The following is a 27103-nucleotide window of genomic DNA, read 5'->3' as shown; positions in this document are numbered from 1 at the left end:
GAATGTTTCTTGTAATTACGTTTTTTTATAGTTTGTGATTTGCACGTCTATTTCCTGTAATTGTAATTGTAGTTGTTTTGGTCATGATTGTGACTTTGTCTTACATGTCTTACACAATTTTCACAATCGTGACTTTTTTTTTAGTAATTGTGACAATATATATCCTAATATCTTGGAATTGCAACTTCGTCAATATATTTATATATATATATATATATATATATATATATATACGTACGTACGTACAATATACTAATAAACACAGTACACACACATATTATGAAAAAATAAAAAACCTTATTTTGGATGCAATTAATCATTTGACCGCACTAGGTTCTAATAATTAAATCCCTATGGCTCAAAATTCTAACCTTATTTCTTTTAATTTTGACTTTTTAAGTATCAAATTGCAAATAACCCATAATTGCGACAACTTCTTTTCTTGTAGTTGCAACTTTTTATGCCACTTTTCCACTTTTTTGTGTCATTACCTGCAGCAAAGTTGATTAATTCTCACAATTTTCACCTGTTACTTTATTTCTGAGAATTACAATTTGATTTCCTGTGATCGTTACTCTGTCTCACAAATGTTATTGTACTTTATATACAGTATGTATCATATATACAAAACAATTTTCTGAGGTGAAAATAGGCCATAATAGCCACAAGACTGGATTAAATTTTTTTCCTAGTTGTTGGATTGTAAGGAAAATGTGATTCTTGTTAAGATGATCATTGTCAGTTCTATCAAGCGACCGGTGGCCACATGGCTTTCTTGCAGGCTCTAGGGTATCCAAAGAGCTTTGGGCTCTGTTGCCAACTTATCACATAGGCGTATGAGCTGGTGGCAGGTTTTCGAGATCTCTGGGCGATGCATTTAGCAGGTTTGATGGCATTTTGAACGTGGTCACTATCGCTAACAGCTGTCGAGGAGTGAGTGGGATTTTCATTACCACTTAGAATCTCAAAGACAGCAGTGAATTCCCACCTGCCTCAGTTTTGCAGGCCTCTTTCAGGTCACAGAGATCTGATGTGCATTATACTTGATCTCCCTTAATGGTAATACTGCAAGAGACTTTATTGGAAATGTGTTTTGTGGATTGAAGGTTACAGCAACAGCTTCCCATAGCTAGAATCTGACACAGATCAGCACAGATTAATTAGCGTTGGACTTCAGCTATACAGCGCTGCAGATAAATGAGTGTGTGTTTATCATTAACACCCTCTCCATCTCACTTCACTCGTTCCTTTAGGAGTCCTCCAATCATTTTATTTTCAATCATTTTTCGGCTCATTAACTTTCACATGCAAGCACGATAACAATAAAACGGTCAACTCAGCACACCCTGAACCTTTGCGAAACGCTAAACAGATGACCACAGCAGCCAGTGTTTTTGTTCAGTGTGTTTTTTCTCTTAAAGTGGTAGTTCATTTTAAATTTAAATAATAATAAAAAAATATCTGTCTTTTACTAACTCTTGTGTTATTTCAAAATGGAATAACTAAATTATACACAAAATAAGATATTGTCATAAGTAATTCTGCCTTGGAAGAACTTGAAGATGAGAAAGAGATAACAGATTTTTTTTTAGCATGTATGCTATCAATTGTACAAAAGTTTCAAGAAAGACATTCATGATTTTACAAAAGAATTATATTACACATAAAAGCTTTTTTAAACTTTCTGTTAACAAAAAAACAAACAAAAAAAACAATATTGCTAATAAATAATAATAATAATAATAATAATAATAATAATAATAATTATAATAAACATTTATTGAGCAGTAAATTAGCATATTACAAATTTCTGAAGGATCATGTGACCCTGAAAACTGGAGGAATGCTTTGCATCACATAAATAAATTACATTAATTAATGAAAAAAAAAATCAAAATACAAAACAGTTAAAGTTGTAATACTACACAGTATTTATATTTTTACTATGTTTCTGTTTAAAAAAACAAAACAAAAAAAACAGCCTTAGTAAGAATAATGGACTTCTTTAAAGGTACAGGTTGTCGGACCTGCCACGAGAGGGCACACTATCAAAACAATAACAATCGCATGGTTTGATGACGCTAACAAGGAGCGTGGAATGATGGGATGTGTTGTCTTCTATCCAACCGCTGACGAACATCAGACGGAAAGATAAATCATGCATTTAACGTGAGTTCAACGATTTGTGATACAAAGTCAATGCAAAGACGCAATCAAACGACGGATCAGATGCGTCCTTGCGCGGGTCTAGAGATGTGATGCCCCGTGTTTGGCATATATGCCCCATGATACTAATCTTGTTGATCGTTATAATAGCCTACGTTTTCTGTAAAGATACAAATCAAAACAGATCGGCATCTCTTTCGAGTTGAAGTTTGTCGCGAAGTTACTTCGGCATTTGTCCACGAAACTGTTGTCATGTGGTTTCTACGTCAGTAAAGGCGGTAACATAGGGGAACTAACATCATTGAAAACATTAGAGATATTGTTAGTAATCAGCTGGACAAAATATATAACACTAGCCTAGTGGTTTTTGGATATTTTGCTGAAATATCTTACAAATTGCACCTTTAATATATATATATGTGTGTATTTATGTATATACATTTCCAATGTATTGAGACACAAGGGTGCATAAAAACGTACTTTGTTGCGTGAGTGACCCTCCTGGCTATGTAAGTTGTTTTATTTACTGTAGGTTAAAAGTTCATACCAACATACCAATCCCAAATTTTTGTTTCGCAGGTCACTTGTTTCACTGCATTTTACTGTTTTTAGGGCCATCTTTGGGTCACAACCTACCGGCTGGGAAAATGAGATTGTGTTGTGTTAATTCAGAATAATTTTTGACCAAAAGAAAGAGCCTGCTCCCAGTAAATCCTTCTGTCCTATTCTCCCATAAGCCCTCTAAGCGAGACCTCTCGCTCACATCCGTCAGGCCGCATACGGAGCCCGTAGCCCCTTCTGGAGGCGAACAATAGATGGGGAAAGTGTTAGCGTGGCGTGCTTGCAGGCTGCTGCCAGGCTGTTAAGCGGCGGACTGAAAGCACACCTGTGGAGAGAGAGAGGGGGGGCTAATCGGATTTCCCTCTCGGTGTTACCGCCGCTCTCCGCTTTTCATATGTTTTATATTTATGGAGCATTGCAACCCCAGCCAGCGCCCCTCTCCAAACCTCTACGCTCTGATTAGATCCTGGATGATGACTGTGGCCCAGAGCTGCAGTGATCAATCCTAATTTGTCGGTGGAATTAGATTAATATATAAAAGATACAGTGCACTGACCTGGCAGTTGAAAGGACGTCTCACTGTCACGGGTCCGTAATGAAGCCCTAAAGAAAGAGACAGACAAGACAATCTCTGTCTTGTTTTTGCCTGAGTGGTTGAACAACCATGCTCTTTATGATGGTAATGATAGTTGTTATTAAATCGAGATCATGCTCGACTGCCAGTCATCCTGGGCCGCACTTAATACCATAATCTGTTTGGTTTAGATTGTGATGTCATAGCTGGGCCATTGAAAAGTCATTAGCCCATTGCATTGAAAAGCTTTACTGTGGACTCATTTGATTTTCAGACATGTGGAACGTCATACTTTGTCATATGTTGTTATTGTTTGGCTTTTTGAAATCTTATTTTAGTTACAGCAGAAGCAGATGCCCAGCATGAAAGGATGAAAGCAGCATATGTGCTTTCAGTCTTTTGGCATCCTTATTATATCCAATAATTCAATTCCAAGACAATTATCTTGCTGAGCATTTTTACAAAGACAGCAAACGTCATGCTCCCAGTCAGTGAAAAATGGCCTTTAAATTTAGTCACTGTCCTGTCATATACATTCATTTTTATAGAGTTTGTTTTGAATGAAATGGCTTAAAATGTTGGTCTGCAAAAATAACATTCTCACATGATGCATGAAACTTTTTTTTTTTTCGATTTAGTTTTGTAACCCCACTGACTTTCATTTTTTAAACCAAAGTAGTTACATTTTTACTTTCCTAATCCACAGAAGTCATTTATGTAAGCCGTACACTATAACACTACCAATATTTTTCATTCATATTGGTGTTGATGGATATTGCTCACCTAAAACTGAGTTGCATTTGAAGACGAAGGTATCTGTGGTTAGATGGAAGTGGGGGAAATGACTCAGACAGCACCCTTGAGGAAGATGAGTGTACAGAGGCCTAAGAATACTGTTTCTCCGATTTCATTTCTGATGTTCCATCTGAGCTGCTGCAGTAATAGTTTCATAGAGAAGGCTCTTATTTTATCAAGCTCAGCAAACGTTCATGAGTTGGCCGTTGTGAGCTTAAGATTTGCATTTATCTATCCAAGGACAGTTTTTACATATACTTGGAAGCCCTTTACTTTTCAAGAGATTTAAAATTGTAACATTTCACTTTGTAACTGTTTTACTGTATTGTGTTCTAATAAATGCAAGCTTTTTGGGACTTCTTTCAAAAACGTACAAAAACCAAAATTCTTACCAACTATATGCTTACTAACCAAAACTTATATGCCATGCGATATTGGTAACACAAAAACATATCAGTTGACCGCATTCAAATTTGTGTCTACATTCAAACTATGGCTCAAATTAACAACAAGATACTAGACAGCACTGTCACACATAACACATCCTTGGAAAATCTTTGGAGATTCCTGAATGCAGTAAAAAAAAAAAAAATTGTCTTTGTGTTGGGGATCGTTGGCAGAGTAGACATGAAAATACAGGTGTACAGACTCAATTTTCAGCTTGCCTTTTCATTACTTGGGGAAACCTGATGCTGGGTAGTATATCAAACTGTCACTGTGAGGCGTCTGTTTGCCTGTCTGATTTCAGGGCAGATGCAGTTGAGAAAATTTGGGGCAGAGCTCCCGGCCCTTATTTTATCATTGTGATGAAAGAGAGCAGAAAACTGGCTCTGTGCTGTTTTCATTGAATGTCCCAAACACACTTGTATTCTCATGGAAATACCTCCTGCTATTACCCCAAAACTTCTGCAAAACAAGTAGTATTAGTAGAAATAATAGCAGTAGTAATGATAATAGTAGTAGTAGTAGTAGTAGTAGTAGTAGTAGAAGCAGCATTAGTAGTAGTAGTAATAATAATACTAATAATTGTTATTATGCTGTTAATATTGTAAGTAAATAACCATAAGAATATTTACTACTACCACTAATAATTGTCATGATTCGCTGTGGGAGGAACAATGGAGATGCCGAGAAACGTTTAACCATCTTTGATACTTGAATCACAGGGGTAAATCCACAATGGGAACATGGGAAACACACGACATCCAGCAAGTGGACCCGACAAACCCAAACTGAACAGACTGGGGCTTATAAACACAGGGCAATCAGGGGAACACGGGTGCATGGAATCATAAAGTTATCAAACGAAAAAAGACCATAGACCAACGCTACTTTTGCGTCATCAAAGGGTAACGCCCCTTTTTGGGGGAAAACAAACGGATTCCCCTGATACAGAACTCGCTCTAATTTTTTGATAGTTTTTGCAAAAATTGCACAAACATACACACTCTCTTTGCCGGCCGAGGACCGTGAGAGGTATTTAAAGAAGCTACTTGATACGGTGTTTACAGAGGTGTCCCTTTGAAATGGTCGAAAACTGGATTAATAACCCCACGCAGTGGCCAAATATGGACATCTAACGTTACCATTATCTCATAGAATCACCAAGTAGCCAATTCTTTTGTCATTAACACACTCACAGTATGATAAACTAGACGATGAGGCTATATCAAGAGGAGTCAGTGGTTTACTTGGATCATATTTCACTTGATTTAAGCTATTGACAGTTTTGTTGTAGTTAGAAATACGAAGCTGCTAGCAGCTACGTGAATAACGTTAGCTTTCATTAGCCACGCTACCTTGGCTGTTAACTGATTTTACGTTTGAAATATTCACAGGCTAGGACTAAACAATATCTGTTTGAAATTGTGTCTGACAGGCCTGTACACAAATACGAACAAAGAAAAACAAAAGGTCCCTGTAGCGAGTTCTGTATCAGGAATCCGTATGTTTTACTCCAAAAAGGGGCGTTACCCTTCGATGATGCAAAAGTAGCGTTGGTCTATCAAAGGAAACCCAGGAAGAACTACGGTGGCTAAACGGGTCCAAAAGTCTGACAATAATACTAGTAACTACTAATAATATTCATGTCATTACTGTATGTATTGTATGCATGTTTAATGAAAATAATAACAAATATCTATATCTATTACCAACACTACTATTACTAATATTGATAAAACTGTATCATTTATGATATTATACATAACAGTATATTATAATTATTTATAGTTTTAATATTGGTAATTTTTTTGGTAGTGAGTGCCCCCTCAAAAAAATATAACATGTATAAAACCCCTGGCTATTTCGAAGTAGTGTTCTGTTCCAACTGTAAACTGTGTGTAAATGTGTGTGTGGGTACATGTGGTGCTTGAAAAGATCTCCATAAAGAGCTTTCTGGCTGGCAGGGTTGGAAACTGTCGCCCAGCGGTCGGGGTAAGCCGAGTAGAGATTTGATGTTTTATCCCCACCTTAAATCAGACCGAATCCCGACGAGTGTCGTGGGGGAGGATGTTTGCTCACATGGTTCAGATTTCAGTGCAATCATGTGTCATTCAGAATGCTGGCTGGGGAATTCAGCCTTGCTTATTTATATACAGCACATATTGTTATACTGACAGTAAAAGAACCGGATTCACAATCTATTTTATTTACACAATGTTCAGTAGTCCGTTGCACTCAAAAATACATCACAAGAAGAAACTTGACTTCATCCATTGAAATGAATGTAGGGCCTATGGCTAGATGGGCGGTGATCGAGGCCTTGATGATGTCATCAGAAATGGGAATTTGTTTTAGAGGCAAAGCAAGGTTTTACATTTTGATGAGAGATTACTATGATATTCATTTTTTAGTACTTTGAAATGCAGTTCAGTGCTGAATTATTCACAATAAGACCAGTCATTTATTTTAAGAAAAATGTTGGATAATCCATGCAATTTGAACCAATCACAAACATTAGCATTCAAACTAAGTTGATTTTATATGTATTTAACGCTGAGCCTGGCGAGCAGACCGTATTTAGCTGACTGCTTGACAGATCTGGGTTTCGGCATCACTGACTACAAAGAATTACTCAGCAAAGATAGTTCACGGAAAGCTAAAGTATGACCCTCTTTCCAGTGATTAATTCCAATCAGCTTTCTTTCAGAAAACAGACAGATATTTGGATGTCAGAAATTTTTATTTTTATTTTTTATTTTTCTTAACGAGGTCAGTGTAATTAATGATAATCTAAATAAAAGATATTCGGCAGGATTTTATTTATTTGCTATTTTTGTGTTGTATGCCAGACTCCCTTGATGGTCTTGATGGCCTTAAAAATGTGCAGTATTTCTGAGCTTAAAAATAGTAATCACTGAGAATGCTTTACTGTGAATTGATAAAACAGCAAAAAAGGCTATTTTGAAATTTATAAATACATTTGTTGGAGAGACACAAATAATAAAACATTATATTATCAGCTAATATAATATATTTCAATATACTTTATTTATATATATGTATATATATGTATATATATATATATATATATATATATATATATATATATATATATATATATATATATATATATATATATATATATATATATATATATATATATATATAGACACACACACACACACACACACACACACACACACACACACACACACAAACTATATACAAATGAACATTTTGAAGTACTTCTATGAATTACAACAAAATATTAGTGTTATTATTAATTCATTTAAGGCACTATTTGTTATAATGCTCTAGGAAATTCCAAAATAAGATAACTGTTATTCATATTATAATTAACAATTTAAAATATTGCTCGCTATTAAAGAGGCCATTTTATTTTATGCATGCAAGAATGGTTCACTTCATCTCTTTGGTTTTGTCATGGTCGTCTGCGTTATGTGTAACGGCAGGTCCTCCTCATCATCTACTTCCTGTCACACACACAACCACTCAGCTCTCCAGCTGCCAGCGATGTACTGAAAAAAACATGATGCCACACAGCAGAAAAATAATAATAAGAGCACACAAGACAACACAGCTTGCCATGCAGGAAGACACAAAGGCATTTGATGGTCCCATCACTGCCAAATCATTTCCACCTCAAGGAAGCAGTGAAGTATTTTTAAACCACGCTAGTGTGAAGCAAAAAAAATAAAAATTCTGCACTTATGCTGTTTCCCTTTAGAGTAAAACACTTCTTTCGTCATCCTGTACAAGATCTGCCGTGAGTGAACATGAGAAGGACGTGACAGAAAGCGAATGCGAGTGAGCTTGTCTGCTTTAGTGATTTTTCGGAGAATAGTGGAGCTGGGCTGCAGTACAACGGCCACGTTTCCTTCTCATGGCTCCGGCTGTGTTAAATCAACACGTTTGGAGTTTAGGGATTCTGGGCTTAGTGCTGAGGGATTTTAAGCAGTTGATTATTGCTTAAGCGAGTATTAAGATTTCTCTCAACCCTTCCGGGGTTATAAATCAAGCCAAGTCTGGCCATAGGGGCGTAATGAGCGGTAATCGCTCGCTAATGAGCCGGAGTGGCACAGAACACCCACCTGTCCCTGCAACCACTGCAACAATGCCATTCATTTTCTCTGCTTCAGTTGTGGTGCATGCTCAGACAGGCATCACTTGTGTATGACTGCTCATACCTTCATCTTCTTTTCTTATGCTGCAGACATGAAGGATATTCACCTGGCAGACAATAAAACAGGCTAAAATCCCATAGGTTTACTCTGGAGGAAGAGCCGAGGCTTATCTATAGACCGCAATAGGATTCTTTTGTATGGACTACTTGAAACGCCACTTACATGCGAAAATAAAATCCAAATAGACATTTAAAACTGGTGGCAAAACTGTACTGTATTTTGCCGTTTCCTTGTTACACATTACATGTACTTACCATGGTAATAACAGAAAAGGTATGCATAATTGGGTAGCACTTTATTTTACAGTGCTGTTTCCCATGTACATACTATGTACTTATTATATTAATTACAATAACTATGTAATAACTAGGTACTAACCCTGAACCTACCCCTAAACCTAACCCTACCCCATGTATTTACCTTGTATTACCTAAACTTTCTTAGATAAATACACTGTAAGCACACTATAAGTACATGTTAGTACACGTACTGTAAAATAAAGTGCAACCCATAATTGCATGCAGTAACCCTAAACCAAGCCTCATTTATACCCCTATAACCATATAGTTAGGGTTTTATATATATATATATATATATATATATATATATATATATATATATATATATATATATATATATATATATATATATACGGCATATATATATATATATATATATATTACTCAGTACTTAAGTGTATAATTATACTGTAACAAGGGGTAGTGTAACTAAACTGTTTATCTACTTTGTTTAAAATGATAGTTAATAAAAAAAAAAAAAAAAAAAAAAAATGTATATATATATATATATATATATATATATATATATATATATATATATATATATATATATATATAATACATAAAATTGATATCCTCATTGCATACAATTGCATAAAAAATATATTTTAAATGTAGAAAAAGTCTGCATTAAATTTAAATTATTTTTATTTTGGAAATGCCTGCTATGATTTTATTGTGGATGATTCAAGAAATCCTTGTCCAGATGTTGCTTTGATGCAGTTGATTCATTAATTAATTATTTATTGTTACATTTAACTACATTTTCAAATATTAATAAAATAAACAGATTTAAAGGCAGCCATGTTTTGGTAAAATTGAAAAGTGATTGAAAAGATTTGTCGCTACTTCCATTTCACTGTGACTTTAAAATAAAATAAATCATTCAATTGTATTAAAGTCGCACTCCTAGTCAACATACTCTGGCCACCTAGAAACCATCCAGAACACCCTAGCAACCATATTAACATGCTGAAATGCCAAAGGAATACTGGCAACCACCCAACACTTTATTCACGGTGGGTTTCTGAACAGAACCCTTTTCGTGTCCTTTAAAAAATGTAAAATGTAGTTTTGTTTTTCCAGACCTAAAGTTGATTTCATCCGCTCACACTCTCATAGCCCTTATTTATTTTGCCCCTAATTCACTTCTTGGCTCATTGGCTCTTCAAGGATCCAGTCGGGATGATGTATTTCCTACGGTCATAGACGTGATCCGTGATATTCTGGGATGTTCAAGCATCTCTCAGGTTGTGTTAACACACACACACACACACACACACACATTATACGTAACCCCATACATTGCCAATTATCTCCGATTCCACTGACATCCCCTTCCACTGGTGTTTTTATGGCTTTGTCACCTCATGAAAATGATTTAGAGTCTTTCACTGTTGTGTTATTAATGGAGAGGCAGCATTTTTGCTGATCGCTTTGATTCAGCGACATTCAGACATTTTCGTAGCTCATGGTCAAGGTCAGGAAGATGCGTTTGCACGAAAAGCGAATAAATGCACTCCCGAACCCATTTCAGAAAGCTGGTTATTTACCGAAGCAAACTTAGTGTCCCGTCGCCCTGAAACCTTCGCGTCCCAGTGATTTGCAAATGGAACTTTGCTTTACCTTGAAGCTTTTACGCACTCTGTTCTAAATGCTAGCGGGGTTCCCTTTTTGATCCCAGAAGGAGACGGTCTCTTACGCACACGCATGAACACATCAATAACAGCCCCCGCGACAATAAACTTCTCACTCTTACCCATTGAAAGCAAACCTTTTTGTTGACCCAGCAGGCTTTTAAGCACAGGACAGGCATGTGAATGAAGCTTCGCAAAAAGAGTGAGGGGTGCTCGCCTGCAGCTTTGAGCACACTTTAAAACCTGCAGGGACACAATTGTGAACCTACTCGCTGGCTCCAACACTGCTATTGTTCGCCTGTAAGTGATGTTGAGTAGGAGGACCTCAAAAACTGAACACAGGGTTGTAAACAAGCTTGTTAACTTGCACTAGCATGGAGGATATCTGTGCAATGTCAGTTTAGGGCTTTTTTTATTCTCTTTATAGTTTGTGAAATGCCAATACATGCATTTCCAAGGTAAGTTTTAATATGAACATCCTCGCTCTTGTTTTTCTTCCAACTTGACATTTCTGAAGATCATTTGAGGTGAAGTATGTGGTTTTGTGCCACTAACTTTAGAATGTGATTTTTTTTTTCTCCCCAAAATGGTTTCCCCAAACATTGCGTCTGTCGGCCATCGGTTGTACAAACAGATAGTCCCGCCCCAAACCCATAACATTGGTTGAGACAATTTGCTTTGTTGGACGAGTATCAAGGCACTAACAGTTCAACAGATAGATGGCCACGCTGGCATTCAGAACTCAGTAGCTTCGCTTTCACACTGTCACACACACTAATTGTAGCAAGAATAGACCGAATCCATTTGCATATAGATGGAACGCTTTCATCTCAGCCATAGTAGGAGGGCTTCATAAGCCACCCGTCTGGGACATGGGGCTCGAATAATACCCCAGCAGGCCTGGGACCTCGAACCGCCCTGACTGCTCCCTGAAGAGTTTTGGGCTCTTTCATGTTAAAATGCTATACTGGTTAGTTTTTTTTTTTTTTTTTTTTTTTTTAGAGAGAAGTAAATGATACACCATATAATTAATTTCCTTTTTACTAATAAACCATAAACCAGTTTAGGATAATACCATATTCTTTGAAAGCTATGAAAATTTCCATAAAACTGTCATTTCTACCACATCTCAATTCTCAAAAAATATGTATATAGTTTTTTTTTTTATGATGGAAATGACTTTTATAAACACTTCTGTATAAAATTGTCAATTATATTTTATGGCTGATTACATCTAGCATTTTAGTTACCCTCCAACTATTAAATCTTCCATCTGATTAAATACTTTTGCATCACGTCAAATCTACAGTTTGGAAATTATACACTAAAACTATTCTTTCTTCCAAGTCCAAGTCAGTGTATCCAATTCTAAGTCAATGTCAATTAACAAATGATAAAATCTAGTTTCACACAGCAATATATATATATATATATATATATATATATATATATATATATATATATATATATATATATATATATATATATATATATATATATATATATATATATATATATATATATGCTTTAAACTATTACAGCAGAAAAAGTAATTTTGAATGCAATTTCATGTTGACTTTGATGACATTTAACCAAGACTCTACTTTTTTCCATAGCAGATGTTCAAATATACATTGTTTTTCTGATCCATATGTTGAAGTGTCAAAATGCCACCTAATTCCCTTATCAGAAACAACCCATACTATATATATATATATTTTTTTTTTTTTTTTTTTTACTTTTTAAACTTTTTTGGCTCCAAACCAGGGAACGGGGTGTGCAAGAATATTTGTGGAATACAGACTAATCGATAGCATTGAATGTATAAGGAAACTGATACCTGAGCAGCAGATTGTTTTGTGGATATGCTATTTGCTACTTTCCCTAGAGTGCTTTGCTGCAGCTGTGTTTAAAATGAAGGGAAATCAAAGGAAACAAAGCCAAACCTGAACAACAGAGAGCATTTTCCATAAAAACAATTCAATAACATTTAATTTAACTCCTGAATACTTCAGAATAGCAAATTATTTGTTCAATTGCTGCTTACAAAATAAAGCTGCCAAGATCAATATACTGTATAAGACTGGCAGTTTTAACAATGTACATACATTTCAAAAAAGAAAAAAAGAATATTGATCGATGATTGAGTTCAGAGAACTGGGCCACAGGCTAATAAGGTGGAATATTGATTGATTATTGTGTAGCCCCGCCCACTGCTCCACATAACTGCATAATAAACATCAAATATGTTTTGATTTGCTATTGTTCTGCCACACTTTCAGTGTCCATCTGATCAAAACACATACATTTATAATACACTACCGTCAGTAAGATTAATACTTTATTTCAGAAAGGACACATTAAATTGACCAGAAGTGACAGTAAAAACATTATTCAAATTATAAAATATATATTACAAAACATTAATATTTTAAATAGATGCTTTTGTGTGTTTTATTCATCAAATAGGTGATTCTTCAGCAATAAATTACATTTTCAAATAAAAATAATAGTTTTTATTAAAAATAAAAATAAATAAGTACATTGTATAATTGTGACTAAATGAATGTAGTCTTGATGTCCAGCAAAAACATGAATACATAAAGGGGTAATTATGGGGTATTTTTTTTTTTTTTGTATACAGACCTGTGCACAGTAGATAAACATAAATGCAACAAAAAAATAATGTGCAGTTCTCTGATTCATCTCTATAAATAGTGCTTTTAACATTCTGAGCAGCAGTTCAGCAAATCCAAGGACTGAAAATGGGCTTTTTGTCAACTTTTTTAGTCATAACCTGTTTTTTTTTTCTTCTTTTTTTTGCCCACCACAGGGCTTTAGGGATTAGATAGGAGTCGATGACTTTTATTCTTTTTTTTTTTCTTCCAGATTATTCATACAGCTTAACACACTATCATAGAAAAACACACAGAGAGCAAAAATAGTTTGCTCTTGAAGTTCTTCACAGAGAGACGTCAGTCAAACGCATCTTCCCTTTCACAGATATATATTTGCACTAGACATAAGCTGTCAAAGCATAAGTGACGGCTGTTGCTTCACTGAAAAGACAGAAAGCTTTCCCATGGCCCCGAAGGTACACCCTTGTACACGCGAGACCTCGGATGTTCAGGAGCACGGCATATTACGCAGAATCTCCACACTACGTGCCGATTTCATTGAACCAAGGGTTTTGGAAATTAAGACAATGCACTTTAACAAAAGCCCCTCGAGTGCTGCCATAAAGGCTCTTTTGTCTCTATATGAATTAGCATAAGCTAGAAGACTCTTTCTAAATGCGAAAAAATTAGGAACCTAAAAGCAATTGGTTTGGAGATTCCGGCCCGGCAGTGGAAGTGCTCTTGTGGGTCTTTAGGAGAAAAGCAGTTTTTGTCCACAGCGGAGGTCCTGGAGCAGAGGTCTCCGAGTCATTAATCACAGCCATCTTTTCAGCTGCCAGTCCATACAAAAGGTGACCCGACTCCACAATGTGCTTGGCAATAAAGAGGCTGTTTAAGGGGGGTTAGATATAGTTTATGTGGATTATTGCGGAAGTGCCACACATTTATATTACAGTGGTCTTAAAGAGCTTATCTGCTGGGAAATGCTGAGAGTGAGTCTGCCATATTGTCCCACTCGTTCTGTTGGTGTTTTTTTTTTTTTTTTTACTCTAAGAGGATCTAGAACCAAATTCCATTATGATTAAGCCTTCTATTTGTGATGCGTTGGTTGACTTGTGAATCTGTTTATTTATTTATTTTTTACCAGCTTAGACAGGGACTGAGACTCGGGTCAACCACACAAAGCAATATCCTTGATCATATTTAACCTCAAAATGTAAAAAAAAAAAAAACTCAACATAGCCTGCGTGACTATATATATATATATATATATATATATATATATATATATATGTGTGTGTGTGTGTGTGTGTGTGTGTGTGTGTGTATATATATATATATATATATATATATATATATATATATATACAGTATATACACACACATTTTTTTTAAAATTTGTTTACAGATTTTTTTTATTGTTTTCATTTCCCCTGTAACATGTACATTACTCTGCTGTACTTATTTTTTTTTTACATTACACCAATGAAAATCCTAGTAATTTTATTAAATATTTAATCCATTTAATCTTTTTGGCATTATCTATACCTGTATTAATAATATTTTATATTAAGTCCAGTACATCAAGCTACATTTCTACTTAAGAATTATATTTTGCCTTTATATTTAGTTTTTTTTTTTTTGACTATTATGTTTAATTTTGTTTGTTTTTAATTTGTTAAATGATTGTCACTACTATTATGTATTTTATGTATAGTCTCAATGTCATTGCTGTAAATTGTGAAAAGAAAAAGTCATTCTCAGATTTTTTTTTTTATATATATATATAAAATTTAAGTATTGGATTCAATTCATCATCATAACATGATCTGTACTCATACTGTAAATTTAATCCAACAAATAAAACAAATTATCATGATAAGTACTTAGAGTTCAGTGTATTTTAAAATTTAAGCAATATATCATTGTTTTCCTTCATATTTCAAAATGAGTTTTTATTTTTATTTTTATAACTTGTCTATAGTCACAACAATAATGTCACAGTACACAAAATAGGCTGCATTTTCTTTGTTCAAAGTATAATGTATATATTCTTATTCATTTTGAGGTGAAATGTGGGCCATGAAATGTGACAATTTCTGAAAGATTATTTTATGGTTTGTTCTATTTTAACACAACATTGCACACTCCATCAGCAGATGCAGTGGATGAATGAAATGCTGCTCTAAAATGCCTAAAGACCGCACGGCCTGCGGTTTAATCTATTACAGATAGTAAACCTTGTATTGTCAGAAACAAGTCCAGGAAATGAAATGAATCAAGCAGGGGAACCTCACTATCTTAAGTGAGCCTGAGAGGAAACAATGACCCAACCTCTAATCAACTTCATAAATCCACATCGGCATGTTTAAGACCTCATCCGCTGCTCCAGTTCTGTGTGATATCCTGTCTGTGCAAAATCAGGGGACCTATAAATTGACGTCAGGTCGCGTGATCCTGCAGTGGCACGGTGCGCCTACACCAATATATTTCTCTCCACACGGCCATTTTGTTTTTACACTGTGCTACAAAGTGTCATAGTCAGTTACAGAGATGCATGCAATATTGCGTACAAGCGTGAATGTTTCACACAATGCTGTTTGTTTTGTAATGAGGATTTTAGGAAGAGGCTGGGATATTAATGAGGCAGACGATGATGTAGATTAATTTTCATTGTGTGTTAAAAGAATAACGCAACAAGAAAATGACAGTTTACTCACCTTCACATGATTTCATTCCCACGTGAATTTCTTGGCTCCATAGAATGCAAAAGGAGATATTTTGCAGAATGTCTATGCTGCTCTTTTCCATACAACAAAAATAGTTGGTGTTTCTCACTGTTTAGCCACAGAAAATACACAATGAATAAAAAGAGCATCTGTGCACTGTATTCCAAGTTTTTTTTTCTATACTGTCTTGTCTAATATAAAAAAAACTAATATATCTGGGTCGTCGAATCCTGTGAAGAGAAATGATTAAATGTATTTTTATGTTGCAATTATTTTTTATATTATTTTAATAAATGAATTATATAAATTCTAAATACAGTATCATTCAAATTTGGGGTTAGTAGGATAATAATTATTATTATTATACCTTCATTCAGCATGGTTGCATTAAATGGATCAAAAGTGACCGTAAAAACGTTTATTAATTATAAATGTTTCTTGAGCAGCGAATCAGAATCTCAGAATGATTTCTGAAAAATCATGTGACGCTGAAGACTGGAGGAATAATGTTGAAATTCATCTCTACATCACAGGAATACATTATATTTAAAAATATATTAAAAACCATTATTTAAAATAAATAAGTGCAGCATTGTTGAGCATAAGAGACTTGTTTCAAAAACATAAACAAAACAATTTACCAATGCCAATTTTTTTACAGTGGTTCCATTCAATTTTTTATCTTAGGTTTAGCTGTAAAATAAAATAAAAAACAAAAACAAAGCAATAATTATGGTAAACTAAGACATCTTTCCCTCATCTGTGTCTTCTTGCAGAATCGTACGGACTGAACTGGCTTCTTTCCCTCCATTTGATGTTGAGAAAAGAGACAAGGTTGCCATGGAAGTGAAAGAACGCAGACCCTACCGCTCCTTGACCTCCAGGCGGGACACGGAGCGCCGCTACACCAGCTCCTCAGCTGACAGCGAGGACGGCAAGCTCAACCCCAAGTCCTACAGCTCCAGCGAGACCCTCAAAGCTTTTGACCAGGACTCCAGACTGGCCTATGGCAGCCGGGTCAAAGACGTGGTGCACCATGAAGCTGACGAGTTCAGCAGGCAAGGTGAGCGGGACAAGATTTCACATGTCGGATCTTATCTATAAAACAAGTGCATTTTAAAACAGTAATGTGTCATTTCTATGCAACAAGTGCTGCCGAATGCAATTTAAATGGGAAAATGTTCTGATTTTAGTTGTTTTTTTATTTTTATTTTTTCAGACTTTGGTAGAATTGCGCTCAAGTTTTTGTGGGTTGTGGTTTTGCATGGACTCAGGGATGGCTTGCATTTGCCGTGAAAGCAATCTGGCCTAATTTGCAGAAGAGAACCGTTATTGATGACATTATAATTTGCCTATTAAAGTATAATGCATTTCTGATTGCTGCATGTCTCCACAGAATTTACCTTCGGCCAGCAGCCTGCATTTTTCATATCCGTTATAAAGCAGACAGACACAAAATCCATTCTGCGCATGAAAAGACTCACCCTCGTGTCATTACAAACTAAATGCTATTATGTTTTTCTGAGGAACACTAATGCCAAATTATTTTCATGCTGCTCTTTTACATACAACAATTACTGGCAACCAGAGGCTTTCAAACTCCCCAAAAAGTACCATATTATTATTAGTAGTAGTAGTGGTAGTGTGGTGGTAAAAGTACCATAAATCAATATTAATTTTAAATATATATTTAAAACAATTATATGTATTATTGTATGTGGTATAATATAAATAATTTATATTTATTATTATTAAATAATAATAATAATAATAATAATAATAATAATAATAATAATTCATTATAATATTTATGAGTATTTTTCCAGATTTTAGTATTATTACTATAATTAATTTGTTTATTTTTGTACATTTTCAGATTTTACAGTACAATAGTGTTACTACAGTATATATAATTATTTGAAATATTTAATATTTCTTTATTGATTCGTTTTTTATTAAAATCTACATATTTTGATACATAATAATTAGTAATAATAATAATAACAATTAATAATAACAACTCATTAAATATGACTACACATAGAATAATTATTATTATTATTACATGTGTTGTAAACATTTTTTTTTTTTGTGCAAACAAATAAACTACCCCCCCCCCATCCTTGTTATAAAATCTACTATAAATTGACATTAAAGCTGATATTTTTCAGATTTGCCTCCAGACCCCCCCAGGGGACTCGAATCACATTTTTCCACCCCTGATGAGTTTGCATCCCTAGAGTAAAAAGTGAAGTGAAAAGTGAACACTCTTTTGTTTGGATTTAAGATTTGTGTCTAGACAAACATATATTTGGCATCTGAGCTTAAATTTTGATGGTGAGCACCTAATTTTGCACATTATTTTGACTGCTGCTTGAAAAAAATAAAAAAATAAAAAAATATAAAATGTTAGATTCTAAAATAAACCGAGAAAATATGAAAGATTTTTTAGCATGATGATTCTCCTAAATTAAGTCTATTAAAACTTTTGATGGAAAGAATGCAATTAAATTGTAATCATCCCTGATACATGACCTGTGTGCTTACTGCTCATTAGTTCCTTTTGAAGTGAGGAACGATGCATCCTTGATCATTTTACTGGCCTACTTCATATTAAAGCACATATCTATTACATGTACTTGTTAACATGAGACAACCTATCTTACGCTTTGGGGGAGCTCATCTCGCAGACTCGAGATCTGCAGCACATCTTTCACATACACTCTGGAGACTGATTGCATTCGAGCAATTCGGAGAGACTGCCTATGACGATTTGATCCGACGTAATATATTCCAGCCGTTCTGAAAAGCAGTATCTAAAAATGGAGAGATAAAAGGAAAGCCGAATGCGGTGTTGTAGCTTTGCCATTAGCGTGCTGGGACTTTAATGAGAGGGGGGTGCCTTGAATGCTGATCCGCTGATGTCTTTTATGACCTTCTAATGTGTCCAGTTGATGGTGACCTGAAAAAATATCCACTTCCCCTCCATGAATACTAAATGCGTTGTTGCTCTCAGCCACGCTAACTATTATTGTGCTCACTCTCAGGCATAAATCTATAATTTGCTGTTAGCTTCATTTAAACGGCTTCCTCTTTCTCGTACCTTTGGCCTTCACCAGACACGAGCGCACTCTGAATATGATGTTTACTGAGGTTTTGCACTCTCAAGTGGGTTTGAGTGCTCCATTTTAAATTTAAAGTTCTCGTTAGGCTTTCCAAGTTGATTAAATGTTGGCTAGTTTCATATATTGCATATTCTTTGTCAGTTTGGAGTCAGAGTGCTCTGTTAAAGATACTCTGTTGTAATAAATAATAATGTGTTTTAAAACCTAGTGAACTGCCTATCTAGACAGTGTATTAAGGTGTCGTAGGTTCACATTTTCGGACAAAGGCAGTTCTTGATGACACCGTTAAAGGGTTAGTTCACCCAAAAATGAAAATGGTATCATTAATTACTCACCCTCACGTCAGTCCAAACCCTTTATTCATCTTCAGAACACGAATTAAGATATTTTTGATCAAATCTGAGAGCTCTCTGACCCTGCATAGACAGCAATGCAACTGCAATGTTCCCAGACCCAAAAACGTAGCAAGGAAGTCTGTAAAATAGTTAATGTGACATCAATGATTTTTATCATTTACGAAGGTACAAGAATACTTTTTGTTCGCAAAGAAAACAATAATACCATTTTTCATTCAACAATTCTTCTCCCTTCTTCCGTTACCGTCAGTTACCGTCTTCCGCCATTTTGGAAAGTACACCAGAACGCAATCACATGCATGCTGAATGTAAACAACGCTGATTGCGTTGTTTGTGTTTTGGTGTCACATGGACTATTTTACCGATTTCCTTGCTGCGTTTCTGGACCTGGGAAAGTTGCAGCTGCATCACTGTCTAAAAAGGGTCAGAGAGCTGAATGAAATATCTTCATTTGTGTTTCGAAGATGATTTGAAGGTCTTATGGGTGTGGAACGACGTAAGGGTGAGTAATTAATGACAGAACTATCCTTAGTATATTTTTTGGCTGAACTGACCCTTTAAGCCAAAAAATATACTTAGTTTTGATGCCAATGCTTAGCGTACATGTATAACCGTACCCATAGCTCTTCAGTTTTTGATAGGGTGCACGAACACGAATGGTCGACACATGCATACCAGAACATTTCATCCATGTGCATCTTTGTGATTGTGTAATTGCTTTCCATTGTGTTTGTTGTTATACGTCTGATAGTTTGTTGTTGTTGTTCCATCTGCATCGTTTAATGTATGAAACGGTGACCTTGACCAATTTCGCCACCTTGTGGATATACTGATTAGTGCAAAAAATTGTTGAAAAATGGTTCGAAAAATCTGGCTTCACATATACTACACTGTTAGTGAATTTTACTTCACATGCATTGTACGCACACAATACCATACAAAAGAATAAATAAAAATAAATATATATAAATCTAAAAAAATTTTTTTTTTTAGATTTATGCTGCCCTCAAAAATACTCTAAAGGTTGCGGTGCCGAAAATTTGCATAACCAACTTGTATAACCAACCTTGAATTTTTTCACCCTTACATGAAATTCCTGTTCGAGTGGGTTTCTGTATATACAGTATAATATGATATTATGATATTAAAAACAAATATGATATTAAAAACAAATCTCTCACTAAGATGTTTGTTTATCAATAATAATAATAAACTGTATTTTATATAGCGCCTTTAAAAGTAGCATCTCAAAGCACTTTACATAAAAATATGAAATTAAAAGATACACATAACAGTGCAGACAGTAAAAAAAACGAATCAAACTAAAAAAATAAAAAGCCAATATAATAACAAACAAAGTAATCACATGAATCACATGAAAGCTATTCTAAAAAAGTATGTTTTTAAGAGACTATTTAAAAACACTAAGGTATTCTGCATTCCGAATCTCAGAGGGAACGGAATTCCACACTTTAGGAGCCAAAGAAGAAAAAGCCGATCAGCCATAGTTTTTAGCCGTGTTGTTTGGACAGTTAAAAGACCAGCTTCAGAAGAGCGTAGAGCACGTGTATGAGTGTAGGGGGTTAAAAGCTCACAAATATTGAGGGGCCAAATTATTCAAGGCCTTATAAGTGAGCATGAGATTTTTAAAATCAATACGAAAACTAACAGGAAGCCAGTGCAAATTTTTCTTGAGCTCATGCTTCTCTTGAACTGGTCCTAGTTAGAATTCTAGCAGCTGATGAATCAAGATGCTAACATTAGACTTCAGTCTCTAAAGAGTGCAGCAGTCAAGTTATTTAAGTAAAAATCACATAAAGTTATTCCATATAAATAAAAAAGTAAATGATAGAATTTCTGTCATCGCCTAACAATCTCTGAGCTTATAGTTTTTTTCTTTTTTTTTTTTTAGAAAGGTTTTTCTGTTATTGTAAAAAACAAATAATAATAAAAAAGAAATACATTAAAAAAAGAAAATAATGAAACGAGATGAGATGGAGAAAATGAATAGGAAATAATGATAGAAAAAATGTGTTTTTCTTCCAGACCCCTACTGTTGCAGTCTGTTCTTGTATGCATAACACAGATTGTATTTTCTCTCATTGTGTCCTTGTGTGTTGTATCAGGGACGGACTTCTCTCTCAGAGACATGGCTTTTGGAGATCCCATGCCGCCCCATATGGCAGCATATAGGACAGAAATGGGCCTCCCTCACCGCGACTACTCAGTGAGCATGGGATCAGACGCTGACACAGAAACGGACGGCATCATGTCCCCTGAGCACGCTGTCCGACTCTGGGGCCGTAGCAACACCAAATCCGGCCGCAGCTCCTGCCTTTCCAGCAGAGCCAACTCCAACCTCACCCTTACTGACACCGAGCATGAAAATACAGAAAACGGTGAGTTCAGATATCTGTATGCTCTCTTTACATTTCAGCTGAGAGCAATATTACGGCACAAGGCACAAAGGGACGTCTCCAGTTTAGCACCACGTCAGTTCAGATTGAATGTGTGATGCCCCTTTTATATGGAAATCAAGTGTGGTTTGGAGAGGCGGATTTTGTGATGTTCTAGATCGGTTGTTGAAAAAAGAAATCTCATGAATGCTGATTTATGGAAATAAGCGATGTAATACTATGATAATTCGAGTTCGGTGTTTTCTGTTTGTCACTAACCTCCGAGTGCTATACAGAACTTTAAGAGTGATGGTATTTTATTTTTATAATTCAGCTCAAAACAATGTCAGTATTATAAGTAAAATTATTGTTATAAATGATTTTTTCTTTGTTTGTTTCTTTCTTTCTTTCTCTCTGTCTCTCTTTGTATTTTTTATTTACATGCTTACATACAATTTTTTTATTTAAAAAAGCATATTGGCAAAAAAGCAAAAAGCATACTGAAGCGTACAGTATACTTTCTGTTAGGCCATGTCTTTGACACTTCTAATATTTCTCCTTTCATTATCTGGTGACCTTTCTTATACAAATTTAGATTTAATTCAGTACTCCAGTATATTTGCAGATGGATTAAGCACAATATTTCTGCGGTGAATAGAGATTAATTTATTATTAATACAGTGATTGAAGTATGATGTATGATAGTCTTTGCTTCATTTTGATTGACCCGTGCCAAGCTATGATCCTGTCTGTTACAGTACGAAATAAGCTACGAGAAACCATGTTTTACAGTGTTTTTACCACATTCTTGAGCACAGAGTCAGATCAACAAAAAATAAATAGATATATTTTTTATTTTAAGAAATGTTTTATGATAATAAACATAATAACCAGTACTTTCCTGAAGTAAAGTAGTTCAATGATGAATTATCCATGTGTAACTGCAATAAAATTAATGTATTTTGCATTTTTTAGTTATAATCTCCAAGGCATGTCTATTTGGCGGAGCTGCAGTAGTAGAGGTCAGATGCTTTCTGATGAGATTAGTGGCCCAAACAGAGCAGGCAGCCATCCTGGATCCATCCTCCTCAAGCTCAGTGCTTCCAAATGGTCCCCAAGGGCCCAATGAGTGTCTTTGCTTGCATAGAAGGTCACATTGTACTGAGACAGTGTCACAGTAAAACTTGTCAAGAGCAGGGCCTGATTACGCTAGAGGAACTACTCTGAGAACTGCAGGAATGTATGGGGAATCTCAACATGAAATATTGAGTCTGTTATAAACAAAAATCTTTATACTGGAATGCAAATATTAGTTGTTCATTTCATATGTTAAGGATTAAACACACCAGGATACACATCTCTTAAAGTTTAATAAAACCATTAACCTTTTGAAAAACTGCAGTTAAGTTATTTCTTGAATGGCCTTTGAGTTGTTCTGACTGGCAGACTTCAGAGGAAATTGGGGGGTGGGGGGTTCAGTATGTAGCACTGTTTTAATAGTCATATGTATTTGTTTATGAAATATTTGCTAACTATTCTTTTATTTTACAAGCATCACTGCTGCTATTATTCATTGTCAGTTTTCAATTTTGGCTAAAGCCAGACCGATATATCATTTAGCCAATATTAAGAGCCAATATAAGCCTGTCGCCAATATATTTCGGTGATGGCAAATATGCCACCAATATATATATATATATATATATATTGGTATATAATATATATATATATATATATATATATTTTTTTTTGACTTGGACTATGAAATGCCGATATATATCGGTATCAATCTTTTTACTCCCTAATATCGGTATCAGCATGGGCCCCGGACAAAACAATATCATTTGGGCTCTAATTTTGGAACATTACATTTCCTGTTCACAAAAGATATCTCAAGTCATGGTTTGAGAAAACGCTTGTTTTTACTTTTCTGAGCAATTTGATATTCACATTTTGCTTGGAAAATGATAAAGCGAACAAAATAAAACTAAATAAATAAAATTCCCATATCTAGAGACCAGAGTACCATTGAGAATTGGGCTCTTTTGGCAACATTTTTTTTTTTTTTCCTGGACCTAAACAATTTTGTGGATATCCTCTTCTGTATCTGCATCTCAAGCCTTGAGTTTTGAGAGGGAAATGTGATCTTCTTCAAGGTTTATTAGCATTTAAAATCTTCAAGTTTGGCACTCTTTATATCCGCAGGCTAGTTAAGCCTTAATCACACTCTCGTTTACAATGTGTACCTTATGCATATTCACTGCCAAAAAGAAATCACACATCAAGGGCCCAGCAGCGGAAAACTAATTGCCTTTTGCTCCACAGTCTCCTGAAAGCTTACAAATAGTCTGTTTTGCACTGAAGACTGCGTCATTTTAGCTATTAGACTCTTACTTAAAATGACAGAGGTGTTCTTTTGTGCTGCATCGCATTTTATGCATAGACATCAGTGATGGACTTGAAAAAGAAAATGGAATATGTCTGTCTGAACGTTGTGAAATGCTGAGGTGAGGCTAACCCAAATGTGCGTTAAACTGGATCTGATGACTGTGAAAAAGAAATTGCCCTCGGTGTATATCTTTATTCACAGCTTTAGGTGTCTGTCTGACTGTTTGACTGCTTTTTATCTCGTTCATTTAAGCAGAAACTCCAGTTGTGTTTACTGTTTTTTGAGCTCATGTTTAATAATGTGCACTTTAAAGGGCAAGCAAACTGAAACTTATTGAGTTACCCAACCTTCTTGTGTTTTATATCTTTATATTTAGACTAACACAAATGGAAATGTACATTTTGCGATGCAATAGTTATTTTTGTATTATTTAAATTTTTATATATAATAAAAAAAGCTTTCTAGTTTTTTTTTATATTATTATTATTTTTATTATTATTTAAAAGCCCTTGCCATGTGTACTGCTTTAACTATATATATATATATATATATATATATATATATATATATAGTAGTTTCATGTTATGTGCTTTTGTCATTTGATTAGTTTACATTTATTTTAAATATCTTTATTTAGCTTTCATTATTATTTTTTTTAGTTTTGGCAATTGTAGTAATATAACATTTTTATATTTTTATCTAAAATTATTTTTTATCACAAGTTTTATCTAATGTTAATATTTTATTTAATCATTTGAATTAAGAAAAAAACAAATTTCAATAGTGTAATAACAGCACTCGTAATATTATGGTATTTGAATATTGTAATTGAATATTGAATATTGTAATTATTAAAGTACGCTCTTATACCGTCACAATGCTTTTATGCAAGCGAAAACACAAATGTATTCTGTTTTCTACTGATCCTGCACCAATTTGCAAAGCAAAGCCATTGTAATGCATTAGATCACATTGAGATTAAAGTAAATAAATAAATAATGCTTTCTTAATGTTTAATTTATTTCCCATTGCCATTGCTTTTCGAGCTCATTGGATTAAAAATATCAGAGGAGCGTCTTGGTACATAAAGAGAATTTCAGAATCACTCAGATTCATTTAGCAATTAGCTTTCATTTTCCGCTGTTAACATCCAAATGGGTGTTGTTTATCTCGCCAAAGGTACATTTGTGAGATATAGCATAATCCACTGTCATGTAGCATGGATCTTAAGCAAATAGATTGTGAATTGAGTGTGTTTGTGCAACCTGCTTATACTGACTCTCATGTCTAAGCAGATTTCCTCTGGCGCTAACGGTCAGACCCATTGCTGAGTCATTTTAATCGGGCATAGGCTGATATTTTAGCAGCAAGCTGAACCTATTCTAGACATAAGGGCTGCTCGGGGCAACTTGCAAACTGTGTCAGAGCCCCCACAGACCCTTCACTGGCTGAGCTTTATGGGTATTTGCAAGTGCTACAAGCAATGGACCTCACTGGAAATTTTATAGAGTTAGTTCAGCCAAAACATGCCCTTATGTCATACCAAACCTGTAATACTTACTTTTTAGCATAGAACACAAAAAGATATATTCTGAAGAATGTGCTAGTCGCCCTTTGGCACACAGTGAATGGACCTAGAGCTTTTACAATTTAAGAACGGTTACAAAAACACCAGTAAGCAGTCTCACTTTTGTCTATTTGTGAACAATTCATGTTCAGTGTGTGTGATTCGGATCGGCATGAGCAATGGGGAAAGCTGAGTTTGCATTGATCAGCAGGATATTTCCAGCTACAGCCACATCACATGGTAACCTAATATGCGCTATTCAAAGTTCAGGTCATTAGTGTAAATCGAATGCAAATAAATGGACGCTCACCAGCTCAAAATGGCTGTGATAGTCATATCCAAATTTGTTTACAATCTAGGGCTCATCTTCATGACATACTTAATCGATTTCTTCATTGGCGTGTTTTTGAAGGTGATGGGGTGTCACAGTGGTTAAATATCTGTGATAGAAATTTGAAAGTTAAGGGTTCAACTACCGGAGAGGGTGGTTTGATTGATCTTGGACTTGATACCTCTTTCTCGGTTTCTTTCTTGTTTTAATATTACCATATTCTGTTTTATACCAATACATCTTGTCTTTTTAGAGCCCTCAACATTATGTAAAAAAAGTTAATGATAATGAAGGTTTTAAACACACACACAAAAAATGTTTTGAGGTGAAAAATTAATGACGACATGAGGCAGTAAAAAAAAAAATGTAATGCATGATTAAGCTGGTTAACAGAATTTTTCCGTTGGAGCTGTATAACTAATAATGTTTTCATGTGATTGCGAGTTAATGCCTGTTATGGGGGCTTGGCGCGCTTGTTGAGGAATTGGGAAATAGAAGCTGAACCCTGGTGGATTAACGTTTCCACCTTTGTTTCTCGCATTACGTGACTTTTTGCGGTTGTTTGTATAGGCTAAATTGACAGTTTCCTGCAGAATTAGGCATGTAGAAACCGTCTCTGTTGTGCTTTGAAAACGGCAGTGTGAACTTGAAGGGCGAGAAGGATCAGAAGATCCGAAAAGAGGTTTGATGTACGCACACGGCACAATCTACAATTGCGCTCCCTTATTTTTGTTTGAAGCGAGGAAGCTATAATTGGTTAATTTGACTGAAACTGTCTCTGCGTTGGTTCTTTGTAGATCCTGTATAAGATGTCACTTCTGAGGTTTAGTACTCACTGGAAACTTTGAACTGCTTTTGAACTGCTGAAAGATTGAGGTTAAGAGGGGCTCATGGGGAGTGATCAGTGTTGC

At 35.0% G+C, this 27103-nt stretch overlaps 1 protein-coding gene across 7 annotated transcripts in view; it reads left to right on the top strand.

Annotated features, from left to right (window-relative positions):
* LOC127972817 (teneurin-4) overlaps positions 1-27103 on the top strand; it is a 205920-nt gene that overhangs the window by 33308 nt on the left and 145509 nt on the right. For all 7 annotated transcript variants that reach the window (XM_052576618.1, XM_052576621.1, XM_052576624.1 and 4 more), the window contains exons 2-3: positions 16805-17091; positions 21636-21908. In XM_052576618.1, the coding sequence (XP_052432578.1) occupies positions 16869-17091; positions 21636-21908 (496 nt within the window). In that variant the 5' untranslated portion in view covers positions 16805-16868. The remainder of the gene's footprint in view (positions 1-16804; positions 17092-21635; positions 21909-27103) is intronic.

This window comes from Carassius gibelio, chromosome B15 (genome assembly GCF_023724105.1).
Source record: "Carassius gibelio isolate Cgi1373 ecotype wild population from Czech Republic chromosome B15, carGib1.2-hapl.c, whole genome shotgun sequence".
Lineage (NCBI taxonomy): Eukaryota > Metazoa > Chordata > Actinopteri > Cypriniformes > Cyprinidae > Carassius > Carassius gibelio.
This window is presented reverse-complemented; position numbering and strand designations above follow the sequence as displayed.